This window comes from Lycium barbarum, chromosome 3 (genome assembly GCF_019175385.1).
Source record: "Lycium barbarum isolate Lr01 chromosome 3, ASM1917538v2, whole genome shotgun sequence".
NCBI classification, from domain to species: domain Eukaryota; kingdom Viridiplantae; phylum Streptophyta; class Magnoliopsida; order Solanales; family Solanaceae; genus Lycium; species Lycium barbarum.
Genome location: NC_083339.1, coordinates 43228298 through 43242990, shown reverse-complemented (window position 1 = coordinate 43242990; position 14693 = coordinate 43228298). Strand labels below are relative to the sequence as shown.

Below are 14693 nucleotides of genomic sequence, written 5' to 3'. Positions count from 1 at the left end.
TGTCTTTACTATACCATAGGAAAATTGCTGCAATTACTGGTTTCATCTGCTGGCAGTTGAAAATGGAAATGTATAGCTTCCTCCCATTGTTAATGGTCCTGTTTTTCCAAGTTTTAGAAACTCAATGATGTAAGGGTGCTTTCACATGTACCACGGTAACAGCTAGCTTATCTCCTGTAAAACATTAACTGATATTTGCTCTTCCTTCTTAGTAGCAAGCTTGCACCAGCCTTGCCAATGTCAACCAGATAACATCTCTTTTCCTGCCAATTGCAAAAACTCTTTAAACTAGCCTTCTTATGCAAACTAGCCTTTGGCTGTATCAATCTTGCCACTTTACTGTCATTACATTTTTGCTTCCTAACCTGTCCTTTTATCTCGTTCTAGTTGCTTTGTATCTTGTTATTCTGGTGTCATATTTTTTTCCTTGCAAACATGCTTTGATTTCTTTTCTTTTGAGCTGACCCCACAAAGGTAGGGATAAGCCCCGCATACATCCTACTTTCTTCAAACCTCACTTATAGGATTACAAAGCGGAATTTTAGGAGGGGAATTTTTCCATCTTCTCTTTCTTTTTCCTTTTTCCATTTCTTTTCCAGGAAGGGGTTGGATGCAAACAAGGGGAAACAATAGAAAGCAATATTAACATCTCCCTCAGGATCTCGATTACTCAAACCAAATGGAAACCATATTTACAAAATGGCATTCCCCACATCTTCCATGAGGAAAGGAAAGGTGGAAAACCGCATGTTTTATCTTTTCTATATCTTTTCATGTAATCACCTGTCAAACGGAAGGCCCAAAAAAGAAAAAAGCAATTTGAAAAAGAAAAACAAATGCTCTACAGACGATCAAAATCCTTCCACACTAGACCTCCGAACAGATGAAGATGATGGCCGCTGGCCTTCCAATCGATCAAAGTCCTCCATGGAGACGGTGGACGAACATGAAGGTAGAGACCAGAGGGGAGCAGCTGTCCTTGTGGGAGAAATAGAAAGAGGTTGGGTTGGTGGTGAAGGGGAGAAGCTCAATCTTTGCGCTGGTGTAATGATTCCGTTTAGGCTCGGAGACTTTGACATGTGTTTTACACCAACTGCCTGGCCTGGCTCTTGAAGAGGAAACCAAGAAGGGTACTTCATCACTTGTACAGTCTTGAGTTGTTCCACTACAGTTCTCATGGTGGGCCTTTCAGATGGATCTTTTTGCAGACATCTTTGAGCAATATCAGCCACTGTCCTTGATGCTTTGGCAGGGAACCGACCTGTTAACTGAGGGTCCATGATTAGCGATAATCTACAGTCATCAGCTAGGAAAGGCCTGCTCCACTTCACTAAATTCCTCTCTTCCTTTGGATGCCGACTGTCTAAATTCTTCCGCCCAGTCAACAGCTCAAGAAGAACAATCCCAAAGCTCCAAACATTGCTCTTCGGAGTTACCAATCCTCGCTCCAGAGTCTCCTCTGAGAGATTTCCCAGGGCCTGAAAAACTCGAGGTTATTAACAAGAAAGTTTTAGGAGCTCTAAAGAGGTCACAGTGTGTGAACAACTGCAAGCAAAACTCATGCTAAATTGCCAATTAGACCTGGAGAGTGGCACAAACACTAATTTGTTTATCCAAAAAGACACAAAGATGAAATGTTTCTCGAACAAATACTAAGTAGGAGTTTGGACAATATTTGGTTGAAGTTGAAAAAAATGAGTATTTGAAGTTGAATTTGAAAAAAAGAGTATTTGGAAGTTGAAGTTCTGTTTGGACATGAATTTCACTTGGAAAAAAAGAAGAATTTTTGTGAGTGAACTTTATTTTACTTGAACAACAACCCCAACAACAACCCAATGAAGTCCCACAACGTGGGGTCTGGGGAGGGTAGAGCGTACGCAGACCTTACTCTTACGTAGGACGGCTGTTTCCGAAAGACCCTCGGCCCAATGAAATATTCCTTAAATAAGTTTTTCAACATCAAATTCTCTATTTCAAGATGAAGATGAAAAATGGACCAACTAGTAAAAACACAAACATTGGTCTATTTCAAGTTTAAGCTGAACTAGTGAAACAATTTTTATGGACAAATGGGCCAAACTATGGTTATATGCACAGGCCTCGTGGTTACACCTAATAAGATCCACATCCAATATACATAAGCTTCAACTATTATACAGAGCCTGCATAGTTGCTAAGATCCTATTCATATACACTTATAATTAGTGGCGCGGCATACAGGGCATGCTGATATCACATTAGTCACTACGGTCAGGCAACTTTTAAGACCAGGGTTTTTAACAGAGAGAGATGAATGTTCTGCAACTGTTGACGTAGGAGAACTTACGACCGAACTGCATGATATGTCTGTCTCTTGTATATGTGTAATGCATCCATATCCAGAGAGCTTTGCACTAAAATCCTTATCAATTTGTATATTTGCAGTAGAAAATTCATGGAACATTGCCTGTTACAGGAAAGAAGAAACTAAGCAAAATATGTGACTAGCATAGGCCTACCCCAATATAAAAAACTGGAGAAGCATTGAAACCTGAAACGGTCCTTCCTCATGCAGGAATGTGAGACCTTGAGCAGCACATAAAGCAATTTTCGTTCGAGCATTCCAGTCTATAGGGGGGCCATCTGACCTCCCAAACAAAAGCCTGTCTAAACTTCCATGGAAAAGCCTTTCATAAACCAACATTCTGTGTTCGGAACCTTCACGTGCGTGAAAACCAATCAGTTTACAAAGTGATGGATGTTGCAAAGAAGCTAGTGTGTTCACCTCAGTTACAAATTCCTTCAACCCCTGAAAAGCCAAAAGACAGTGAGTCTTGCAAAACTCATAAAGAATTGTAAAACCAAGTAACCTGCCAAATTGCATCCTAAATTTAAACAATAAAAAATCAGACCATTTTTACCCTGATATGATCTACAAATGAAAATTTTCAGTACAGTGTGAAGCAGGAGTTGCATCCCGGAAATTCTACCTCCGGATAGCAACTTTGCTTCTCTAATTGCACATGCAGGATGATGAAAGAAACAAAGCCACTAATCTAAGCCAAAATATGAGCCTTCCCAATCTTAGATATCACATGGCAATCAGTCAACAGATGCCCCCCATCACCCAAACGAAAAGAAAAAAGAGGGGCAGCAAAAAATGATAAACAGGCAAAATAATTCAAAGTCAATAAATCATACTGTAATTACCTGGGAAGAAGGATGAAGGCGGGTCACAGTAGCTTCAAGCTTCTTTGTACCATTGGCATCATCTCCAAAAGAAGCTCTGTAGATAACAGAAGAGAGACCTTCTGACATACATCGTTCAGGAGAGAACCGGTGGCAGGCCGAAGCAACTTCTTCAAATGAGAAGTTCCTCAGTGCTCCAGTACAAGGCAATGTTGGAGGCAGCGTAGGAGGCAACGGCAATGGTCCAGAGGCATTCAAAGGACCGCTGGCATTCCCAACTTTAAAGCTTCCCATAGTCCTGAGAGTGGCAGCAGCACTCTGTGGAGATGGAAGAGGAAGAGGCTGAGGACTTGGTGACTGGTATTCCTTGATTGAACCAACACGACTCCTTAAATCGTCCTGTTCCTCGTATTCATTCGATGCTAGAGCATCTTGTTCTGCTGCGTCCAAACTTGATGGGGCAGAGAGTGCCCGTGTCCTACTGCTTGCAACTCTGTTATTATTCGACTGCACAGGTTTTACTCTGGTTCTAAAACTTGGAGGTGCTGACTGCAACGACCGTGTCTGCACTTGGGGCTCTGGCAATGCAGTAGGAGAATGATCCTGAGGATTCACACGTTTGATGTGGATACTCTGTTCGGATTTCTTCTTCCTACTTTTTAAAACTGTGAAACAACCCATCTTTGTGTCTACACTGGTTTATATCCTCCTGCCAACTCAGTAGCATAAAGAAACTTATGATTCCATTCTGAAATATTGCACAACTCAATTTCTTTTTAACCTTCAACAACAACAACAACATATCCAATGTAATCCCATAAGTGGGGTTTGGGGAGAGTAGTGTGTACGTAGACCTTTCCCCTGCCTTAGGAGGTAGAGAGGTTGTTTCTGATAGACTCTCGGCTCAAGGAAAAGCATATCAAGGCAGTTCGGGTAAAGAATAATGAAAGTGAAGAAGCCACAACAAAATACTAAAGATAGCCTGACAAAGCATTCTAAAAAAAGGAATAGTAACTACAACAAAATAATACTATAATCGAAGTACAAGAAATAACATATAGTGAGAGAAATCGAAGAAAAAGAACCAACAAATAGTAACACTACGACTACTAGTATGGAAGGATAAGTGAGACAACGCTCAACTATCTACTAGCCTTCTACCCTAATCTATGTTCTCCATAGCCTCCTATCTAAGATCATGTCCTCGGTAATTTTTTTTAACCTTCATGTGTTAACAAATGATCAAATCCAGAGGATTACATTATTCCAGATATAATAGAATTGTACCATTGAAGTTAACTTAGAGAATGATTATTATGTCTGAAGTAGGATATCTATATAAATACATAAACTTTGTCCAATCTTCAACAGTACAGAATCAAATACTCAACAGTTAGCAGTTTAGTTTCTAGGTTTCAAACACATAATCAGCAACAGCACAAATAAATATAAATAAAAAGAATTATCTAAATTTCAACAAAACAAAAAAGTGATACTATGTCATTAATTATGACGTACTGGCATTAAATATATGAGCTGTTGAATTTTCAAAAAGAGAAGGCCAAAATTGCTCTTTTGAATTTGACATTCAAATTCAATAGGATGATCCAGTGGAATTTTTTCTTCCTTTTTTTTTCTCCAAAAAGCAGAAATAATGATAAAACCAATCTAAACAGCAAACACACACACACAAAAAAAAATCCAAATCTTGAAACTGAATTATCAATTCACAAAAAACAAATAAGACCCAAAAACCAACCTTGAAAAATTGCGCCCCAGCAAATAGTATTGATGTTTGAGCTGTTATAAGCTTAAAGTTTCAATCTTTACTGATTTCTTAAGTTATAAACAAGCCCAAGTAATGAAATTTCCAAATCTGTTGATGACTTAATTTCTTGGTTAACAAAGAAACCCTAAAGACTAGTCAAATGAATACAAATGGGAATTGGCAAAAAGAGCAGATTTTTGACAGAGAAAAAGTTAATAGAAATGGAGTAGAAGAAGCAGTAGTCAAACACTCAAACCAACCAAAACCTCCCATGAGTAAATTTCTCAATTAACAAAGATACCCCTTTATTGGTATCTCCACATACCACATCACAAAGACAGTTTTGCCCCTTAAAACATTTTTTCCATACACTTTCACTAAAATAAACTAATCAAAATTTTAATTTAAAGTGGTCAATGCTCTTTTTCAATTTAAATTTTGCACGTTACAACAAAATGCTAAGGATAACGATATAATTTTAATTAAGTAATTTGTTTCGATAAGAAGATTAGTTGAACTTAATGACTTCTTGCTTATTAGTCGTAGTCTCGTAGATCTTTTTTTGTTTAGATTAATTATAATTTTTATCGATGAAAACAAAAAACAGTCAACATTTAAGATGAAAACAATTAATAGGAGGAAAGGAAATAATGTAATAAAAGATGGGGGTAAAAGGTGAACGATTGGCTTAAGTGATCATATGAATTAAACAACACGCAAAAACTAAAGAAAATTAAAGAGTTAGCATAGAACCTTTTATGTCAGGGTTATTACTGAAAATTTCATTTAGGCTAATTTGTTTGAAATTTATTTATTATTGGGTTTTTAACACATTTGGTCAATCGACTATTAATAATTACTGCCATACTGTCACTAGCCAATAAGCAAGAAAATATATTGATTATGTATAAAATATGTATATGTTTATAAAATATAATTAATATACAGAAAATATACATTTACTTGTTATTATTTGGTGGGCGACTATAAAATGTGATTTTTTTAATTAAATCTAAAAATAAATTTAATATCACAATAAATATAACCAAGTATTGACTTCGCCCAATAACATGTCATTTAGTTGGATTAAGATCAGACAAAGGTTAGTTGAATTTAAATAACATACTAAGTATTACCATGACTATGATAATTTAAAATGATTTCTTATTAGTCAAATAAACTTGGATAATTTAGGTTACTTGTACCACTAAAATTGATGGGAAAGGATAAGAAAATTACAAAAATGAAAAGGTTGTAGGGGCATGATTGTCAATTAATGGTCCTATTAAAGAAAAAGTACCTCGAAATTCAACTAAGAGGAGCCCTCGATTAAAGTGACAGCCCCAGTCAAAGTTTGGAAAAATTATTATTAGTAATAGCAACAGTGTAATAATAATTATTTTATCTTTTTGGTAAAAAGATGGTTTCTTTTTATATTTTCTTGGCGGTCAAAGAGACCTTAGTGATAAGTCTTTGACTCTCATATATTGGCCGTTCGATTGGCTTATGGCGGAGAGATGGACGGCTGATTCAAAGCACTCATTGGGTCCCACTGATATCTAACGTGTTTGTTCTTTTAATTTAGCGGTGCAATCACGCGTTTCCCGCCCTTCTCTAAATCGTGAGAAAATGTGGGCCCGCTTTATTATCCCTCTACATGATCTCTACTCTAGGCCTATTCATCAGATCGGGTCGGATCGGATTTAGCATATTTCAAATTTCGAATGCTGTGAAATGCAATCCGAATAAATGATGTTTGGTTTGGGTATATATGTTAAATTTTCGGATTGGATTGCATGTCTTATTAAGATGCTTATAGCACTGCTGCAGCACGCTAACATCTCAACACCTAGTTCATAATCTTCATCAACCAATATATTGTTAGGTGTGCGAACAAAGTACCACATTGATAGCTAAAAAGAAAATGGAGTTATTTATAAGGAGTTGGATAGTCTTAATGATGTGAGGCCTCTTGGGGAAAACCGTGCTAGCTTGGCCAAAAGCGGACAATATCACATCATGTTAAGAGTATCTTTGGGCCGTTTTAGCCCAACAACTAGTATCAGAGCCAATGGTTTGGCGGTACGAGTATGGAGATGGCGGAGTGTGGCGTGGGGCCTGGCTTAGTGCTTTTGCCCGTCTATGGGCCGGTTTACGACCTTTACCTATAGCTTTGAAGACGCATTCACAGCCTTTGGGATTCGGTGACCATAAATACTATGACAATGTGGGTGGCACACAGACATGTTGAATCTCTGACCCGTGGTATGATAATGAGCCACGTGGAACTTAGTTCGAGGGGGAGATTGTTAGGTGTGCGAACAAAGTACCACATTGATAGCTAAAAAGAAAAGGGAGCTATTTATAAGGAGCTGAATACTCTTAATGATGTGAGGCCTTTTGGGGAAAACCGTGCTGGCTTGGCCAAAAGCGGACAATATCACATCATGTTAAGAGTATCTTTGGGTCGTTTTAGCCCAACATATATAATGAAGTTTATCAAACAAAATCATCAGCAAAAATAAACTGCAATCATTAACAAAGTAAACTAAAATCTCAGACAAATATCTAATAACTTAAAATGAAAGTGTAACATTTTATATATATCCATATATTTTAGATTTCGGATCATATTGGTTTAAAAGGTACCAACCCGTATCCTATCCTTATATCCGAAATTTTAAAGAACATAACTCATATGCGAATCAAATAAAATCCAAAATCTGACCATTCGAATAGCGTGGATCGCTTCGGATTCTCGGATATATCCGAAATGTGCACAACCCTACTCTACTCCCTCCAGTCCAAAATAAATGAACTTTAGGGTGTGGCACAATCCCTAATAAAGTTAATTAATTACTGTTGGAAATTTGGATTTGGGTCACCTATGTGGGTCAACCTAGATCCATATCGAAATAGGTAAATATATATAATATGTTTTATATATATTATTACATTAAAATGAGAGAAGGGAAAAGACACAATTCTTGGGAAAAGCCCTTAAAAGATGTAACGACCTAATCGGTCATTTTGAGAACCGATGCTTTGTTTTGCGTGTCGTCTATTCCAAAAGCTTTGTTATAATTATTTCGACTTGCTTCAAATTAGTCAAATGGATGTCATTTGGTTCACATTGGGAGAAGGTTTCATTTTGGAAATCCCGATATTTAATTATTTGGATTAATTGATCATTCGGGAAAAATGTGTTCTGATTAGCGATCTGAAGGTTTCGTTAGATTGGTAATATTATTTATGACTTGTATAAATTGACAGAGCTAATTATAGAGTTTGTTTGGTTGGTTTTTGACAATTAAATCGGTTTTTGCATTTAATATGCCTATTTATGGTGAAAAGATGGTCGGGGGAAGAAATAAGACCCAAATTGGAAATTTGTTGGTTCCATTAGCTTCATATTGATGTTTATCACTTGCGGGGATGGGTGGCGTGAGTCCCCAGGCTTTCGGATGAGTTCTGGTAAGGAAGAGGATATTTTGAAAATCCTTAAGTTAAGAAATGAAAAAGTTTGACCAAAGTCAACACCGGGGGTAAATGAGTCTTTTTTGAAGTTTTGTCGATTCCATTAGGTCCGGAATGTGAATTATGACTTAGTCGAGTCATTGATTCGGTTCTGAGGTTCAGAGGTGATTTGGGTGGTTGGTTGAGAAACTAGCTTTTCAGATGATTTGGAGTTGACCACAGTCAAAATCGAGTCAAGACGGTCCCGTTTGGATGGTTTGAGAGTTCGAGCAGGTTCGTATGATTTTGGACTTGTCCACAAATTTTGGTTAGATTCCGATGATTTTCGGATGTGTTTGGGTTGTATGCTGTTTGTTATTGGTTTCGACATCGTTTTGAGCAAAAAGGGTACCATATTGAGCAAAAGACCTTAATTTTGTGTTTCGATTGAACCATTAGATCTGTATCGTAATTTCGAAACTATAGCAACAAGAATCGTCGCATTTCGTAGTCATATGAGTGAGATATGGCCTTTTTCTAAATTTTGTTGTTGTTGAATTCTGTTTTTTTAAATAAAAATAAAATAAAAACTTGACCTTCGCGATCACGACACGTGGTGTCCCAATAGCGATGAAGGAAATGTCTGGACAGTGTATAAAACAGAGCAGTCCGAAATATTTAGTATTTTTAGCATATTTTGAGTTCTAGAGCTCCGTTTGAGGTGATTTTCGCGGCTTTGTTATCATCTCAATGAGGGGGTAAGTATCTAACCTTTATTTTGATGTTCTCTCAAGATTATTTTCGTTGGTTATCGTTTTTATCCGTGTTTGGTTGGAAAAATTGGGGTTTTGAATTCGAAAGTTGAAAAGTGGTAAACCATGGATTTGAGGATCAAGATGAATACTTTTAATGGGTTTTCATGATTTTGACTAATTAAGCTATGGGTAAACCAACTTTGCAATAAAAAATTTTGCGGGCTCGGGGATACTTTTGAGTTCATTTTTGGGTTCTGAATCAAAGTATAGCAATATGGGTATCATTGGACTCGTTTAACCTCGTAGAATACTATTTCACTATATTGAACCCGATTTTGCAACGAAATTATAGTATTGATCTTCAGAGCTCGGGATTGGCTTTTTAAGTGACTTTTTGAACCCAAATTATTAACATAGCAATATGGGTGTCTACGGACTCACGTGTTAATGTAGAATTCATATTTGATAGACTTTTCTTGCTAGGAGGTGCTTCAGAAGTGGAAGGCTCCGGTTTGAGTGTTCGTGGCTCCCACTCGGCTTTCGAGGTAGGTTATGATTTATCTTTTTAGACTCCAATTGGAGAAGCGTATGTAGCTTATAAATATTTAAGGGGAAAGCATGATAGGAATTTTGGCATGATTGTGGTGATAAATCCAATGATTTAGTATGGATGTTGTTATGTGGCCTTGTAGCCATGTTTGGTTAATAATTGTGATTATTGTTTGATTCTATCTTCGACACCTGATTTCTCATAAAAAAGGGAAGGATAATAATAGTGACTTGAGCTTTGATCAGTATTCTTTTGGCATGCACCTATTGATTCTATGACTTGTGATATTGTTGAAATTGATTCCATGTATGACATGCCTTCCATATTTCATATTTGATGACATGATGGTAAAGTGATCAATATATGGTCGGGTGTCTGAAAAAGAAATGATACGGACGGATAGGCCGGGAAAGGAATAAGGACTTGATTTGAGATTACATAGTATGATTTATAGCCTCTGAGGTCTTGGCCGGAGAGTGATTCTCAGCCTCCGAGGTCCGAAAGGTAGTGAGAGGTACATGGACTTCGCGGGTCCCCCATAGGTCATGACTATGAGGCATTGCCCTTAGTATGTGTGTACGGAATTGATTAGTGGCCAAAACATTCCATTTCATTCATGTTCATTCTTAAATTGCTTAATTAATGATTTACATACTTATTCTGAACATTTACTTAAGTATGATTTCGTGACTGTAGTTGACTGTCAAATATGTTCTGGTTGATCTATTCAGTGTGGTAGTGTGGTCAATCTTTATATCTTATATGCGTTATCTGATCGTTGTCGGCCTATGATACCTATGAAGTACTAGTGGTTTTGTACTCACCTACACTTGCTGCACTTTTTATAGTTCAGATACAGACTTGAGTTCCAGTTCCAGGCCTCGTGGTTGATCTCGAGTTTATCCTACTCCAGGATCTAGGGTGATCTATAATGATCTGTTATTTATGTTATTCTGTCCATCTTCATTTCGAGATAGCTTTTTCATTTATGTATTATCTAAGACTTATAAAATTCTATTAGAAGCTCTTGTATGAGTCAGACCAGGTTTTGGGAGTTGTAAAGACTAAGATATTTTTTCGCATTTTCATATATTTATATTAAGACTGTTGGATAATGTTTCAATTGTATTTAACTTTTCCGCTTTATTTTATATATGACTTGACGAGTTGGGGATGGTTCGCCTATCGGTGCGATAGTGTAGGTGCCATCATGACTCGTGAATTGGGTCATGACAAATTGGTATCAGAGCTTTAGGTTCACCGATCTCACGAGTACAAGAGCAATGTCTAGTTAAGTCTTGCAAATCGGTACGAAGAGGTCTATACTTATCTTCTAGAGGCTATAGGACACTTAGAAAAATTCTATTCTTTCATTCATCATGCGTATGTTATTCGGTTAAGGTCTATACTTCATTGTTCTAATGTCTCACTGATGGAGAGGACATGTTCTCGAGTTCGTACATCAACAACTAGATGGGACGTCGCATGGTATGGTAAGAGATGTGTCACTGTGATGAGGACGTGTGACCAGATTCATATTACAGCTATGACTCAAACTCAGTTGGGTGGAGTTAGGATTCAGACTCTCTAGTTCAATGATATCCCTACGAAATGGAAGTGATGGTGCAAGCGACTACATGATAGCCATGTTTCAAAGGGTAGTTGCGCGGAAGCCGAGGAAGTGCATTATGGTATAGCAAATGATGAGACGAGATTTGACGATTCTAAATGGCACGGTTAGCGTAACCAAGTGATAAGTGTTGTGGCTTTAAAGACTACGCTTGAGAGGTTTGGGCATAACATAAAGAGTTCTTGGGATGCAATGAGATGGGACATGTACTAATATTCTAAAGAGAAGGGAAAACTTGGATGAATCAATTAATCGGACAAGAGAAATAGTCGATAAGGCTATGAAGAGAAGTTTGGAAAGCATTTACACATGAAATATGGCATTTTGTGATAAGGTATGAGGAAGTAGGACTAAGTATTGGGGTGTGTGTGAAGAGTATTCTGTTACTCGACGAAACAGGGATGTAATGAAAGGAATTCGAATGGATCATATTCAGTTATAGGATGAACACAAGTGGTGGATGTGCTTGTCCGGGCAAAAGTTACTATGGATGATTGAACCTTGTGGAAATAGTCAGGTGTATTCTTTTAGTAAAGGCCGTGTTGCAGGTTCACTTGATTCCTCGAGGGTATGGTGATAAGAATGAGTCATTTTGAAACTATGAGATTGTTGATTTTGTGAGACTACTCTGTTTACGAAGAGAATACTAAGGAAACATGAATTGATAGGTAAGTTTGACTACGTCGTAGGCTTCTGGGGGAATAGTGACCGACTAATCAAAATGACTCTAGCGATGGATGAGTGTGAAGATTTAAATACTTGAAGAGCTATCGGTTGTCGCGCCTGATTTGGAGAAGAAATGTGGATACTGTATATGTGATGAGTTTCTCTTAGAGGAATGTTTAGTTTTAAGGTTCGAGTGAGGCAAGGGAAACCTTCAGACGCTCAAGATTGTGGTTTACTACTACCTCCATGATTGGGTTAGCTATTTTAAAAGATGCATGGTATTTCGATTCACCCCACATGTTGGTTTGAGTGACTTTCGGTTGATGATGATAAAGTGATTTTGAATGGAACATGGAAACTGAAGAATTAAGATAAGGCATCTCACTATCGGGTTTGGAGGATTAAGGTTCATAAGATTTGAATTGAAAGCAGCGTAGCTACTTGAATTGTGTACGGGTTATGGTGGCATTATATTATATCATTCAAATTGGCTGTAAAAGTGAGGAGTATGAATGAGGAAGGAAGTATGGCAAGTGTTAACGAGACTTTGTGGTTAAAGATTGATGAGGAGGTAACTTGTGCAGTACCAAGATGGGTAGTTACATGGCATCCTTTAATAGACGATCTAGAGTTGATTGATGAGAAGAAATCTCTACAATTGAAAGTTGAAGTCTTAATTTCGAGGTGAGACTTTGGCCATGGTAGTAAACTGTGTTGAAGTGTTGATGGTTAGATAGTGTGGTTGTGTCACGAACCAAACCTATGAACCGTGACGAGCGCCTGATCACTGCTGACCAAGCACCCCTAACCTCGTATTTGTCATATACCGAATAACCTGGTGGCCCATTTCTAACTTATACCTGAATGATAGCACCTGCTGAAAAATTTATATAATAAACCCTACCTCAACGGCTGATAAACGGTTCACATGGATATATATATATATATATATATATATATATATATATATATATATATATATATATATATATATATAGGAACACATGCAAAGGATAACACCGCAGCTCGAGATGGCCACTACATGTACTATACATAAAATAAGAGACCACAAAGCGACATGACGCTCCCACTATATACCACTGTCTACAGACCTCTATGCAATATACACTGTAGAAAAGACAGGACAAGGCCCTGTCATACCCATATCTCTAGCATACCAAAAAAGGCTGCAACTTCGAATCAATGGAGCGCACTGACTGCGGCTGGCGAGAGATCCTACTGGCCTGGATCGTTTGGCTGGCTATCTGATCCTGCGGGCATGAGCGCAGCGTCCACAAGAAAGGACGTCAGTACGAATAGTGTACTGAGTATGTAAGGCATGAATAATATCATAATAAGAAACATGAAACGTAACATAAAGTAAAGAGATAACCTATACATCTGCTTGCCTCTAAGGGCGGAAATCATGCATGCTAGCTTTAACTTTTCAAAACAACATTATAAATATATACAAATAAACTACCCGACCATATAGGTACGGTGTTATGTTGTCCAGGCATTTAGGCACGGTGTTATCATCATTAGCCCGCGTTCGGGGCGTAAGCTGCCCACTGCAGTGCTGTGTCTGCCCGGCCGCCTATTGGCGGGTGTGGTGTTATGCTGCCCGGCCATGTAGGCACGGTGTTATTAAAATACATACATAATTATAAAGCATGCATGAGAGCCCAAGTGAAAGCCACAACTTTATCGGAGTGACGTAAGGTCAGTAACCTCCGATTTATATTATGGAACAATCATCATCGTTACATCTCATCTCAAAGGAACAATTCACGAGGTGAGACAAAAAACAATGAGCAATTCAAGAAAATCATGAAATAAACTCGATGATCTCATAATAGCATTAATATCGTAAGCTTTGGAACTTCTAGAATCAAAATCATCATCATCATCATGCTTATCATAGAAAACATCTCATCTTCTTTATCCTTATAAAGCATACTCATCTTTAGCGTCATACGAAACTGTTGGAATCATGAATCTCTAACTTTTGAGGATAAGGACATTATGGAGAAAATCTCATCTTCAGTATCATAGGAAGCTTTTAAGGATCGTGAACTTCTAACTTTTGGAAGTAAGAAGGTTATGAAAAATATGTATGGAATCATAACATAGGAATTATGCCTTTTGAAAGAAAGGGACTAGCCTTAACATACCTTTCGGTCTCCTTAGCGACTCAGTGATTACTCTTCCAAGCTCGTAAATCTACATATAAACCATTCATACTATTTTTAGGCTCAAAATCATACACCCATCTCAAATCCTTAATTTAATTCTATTTAGAATCTACCGAAATTCGAGCAGCATCTTCCCTGTTTATATGCTTAGCCCGAAACCACAATTCAACAACCAACAACAACAAAAACAATACCAACATCAAAAACATTATTACCAACACCATTATGTTCCATAAAACATCTCACACGATGTTTTTCAACTTTCTCAACTAACCAACTCATTATATGACTGTTTAATAGTTTCACCTTCGTAAGTAAACCGAAACTAATATTAATAGGGAGAGATTCATTCCTTACTCCCTCTAGTATTGCGATATCTTCCCTTTCCTCCTTGAGCTTGAGCCAAGACTCGTCACTATCCGATTTTATAATCACAACTGTACGCTGTCTGGACCAGAATCCGGGGATTATACTCAATTTGCGTTAAAATTTTGGTTTGTGGAAG

At 37.6% G+C, this 14693-nt stretch overlaps 1 protein-coding gene across 4 annotated transcripts; it reads right to left on the bottom strand.

Moving 5' to 3' along the window:
* Positions 1–632: 632 nt before the first annotated feature.
* Positions 633–5219, bottom strand: LOC132631072 (probable serine/threonine-protein kinase PBL11). Of its 4 annotated transcripts, none has more exons than XM_060346674.1 (5): positions 4928–5219; positions 3190–3949; positions 2531–2788; positions 2327–2446; positions 633–1478 (listed from the first exon to the last, which is right to left on the bottom strand). In XM_060346674.1, the coding sequence occupies exons 2-5, from the start codon at positions 3847–3849 to the stop codon at positions 852–854; spliced, it is 1665 nt and encodes a 554-aa protein (XP_060202657.1). In that variant the 5' UTR covers positions 3850–3949; positions 4928–5219; the 3' UTR covers positions 633–851. The 4 variants fall into 4 exon arrangements, with proteins under 4 accessions (XP_060202657.1, XP_060202658.1, XP_060202656.1 ...); XM_060346675.1 differs by having other exon boundaries at positions 3190–3884; XM_060346673.1 differs by having other exon boundaries at positions 3190–3877.
* Positions 5220–14693: the final 9474 nt, after the last annotated feature.

Coding starts and splice junctions, on each gene's coding strand:
- LOC132631072 (XM_060346674.1), bottom strand. CDS start 3,849: ATGGGTTGTTTCACAGTTTTAAAAAGTAGGAAGAAGAAATCCGAACAG. Junction 2,447..2,530: donor ATGAGGAAGGACCGTTTCAG/GTTTCAATGCTT, acceptor TTCCTGTAACAG/GCAATGTTCCATGAATTTTC. Junction 1,479..2,326: donor ACATATCATGCAGTTCGGTC/GTAAGTTCTCCT, acceptor CGAGTTTTTCAG/GCCCTGGGAAATCTCTCAGA.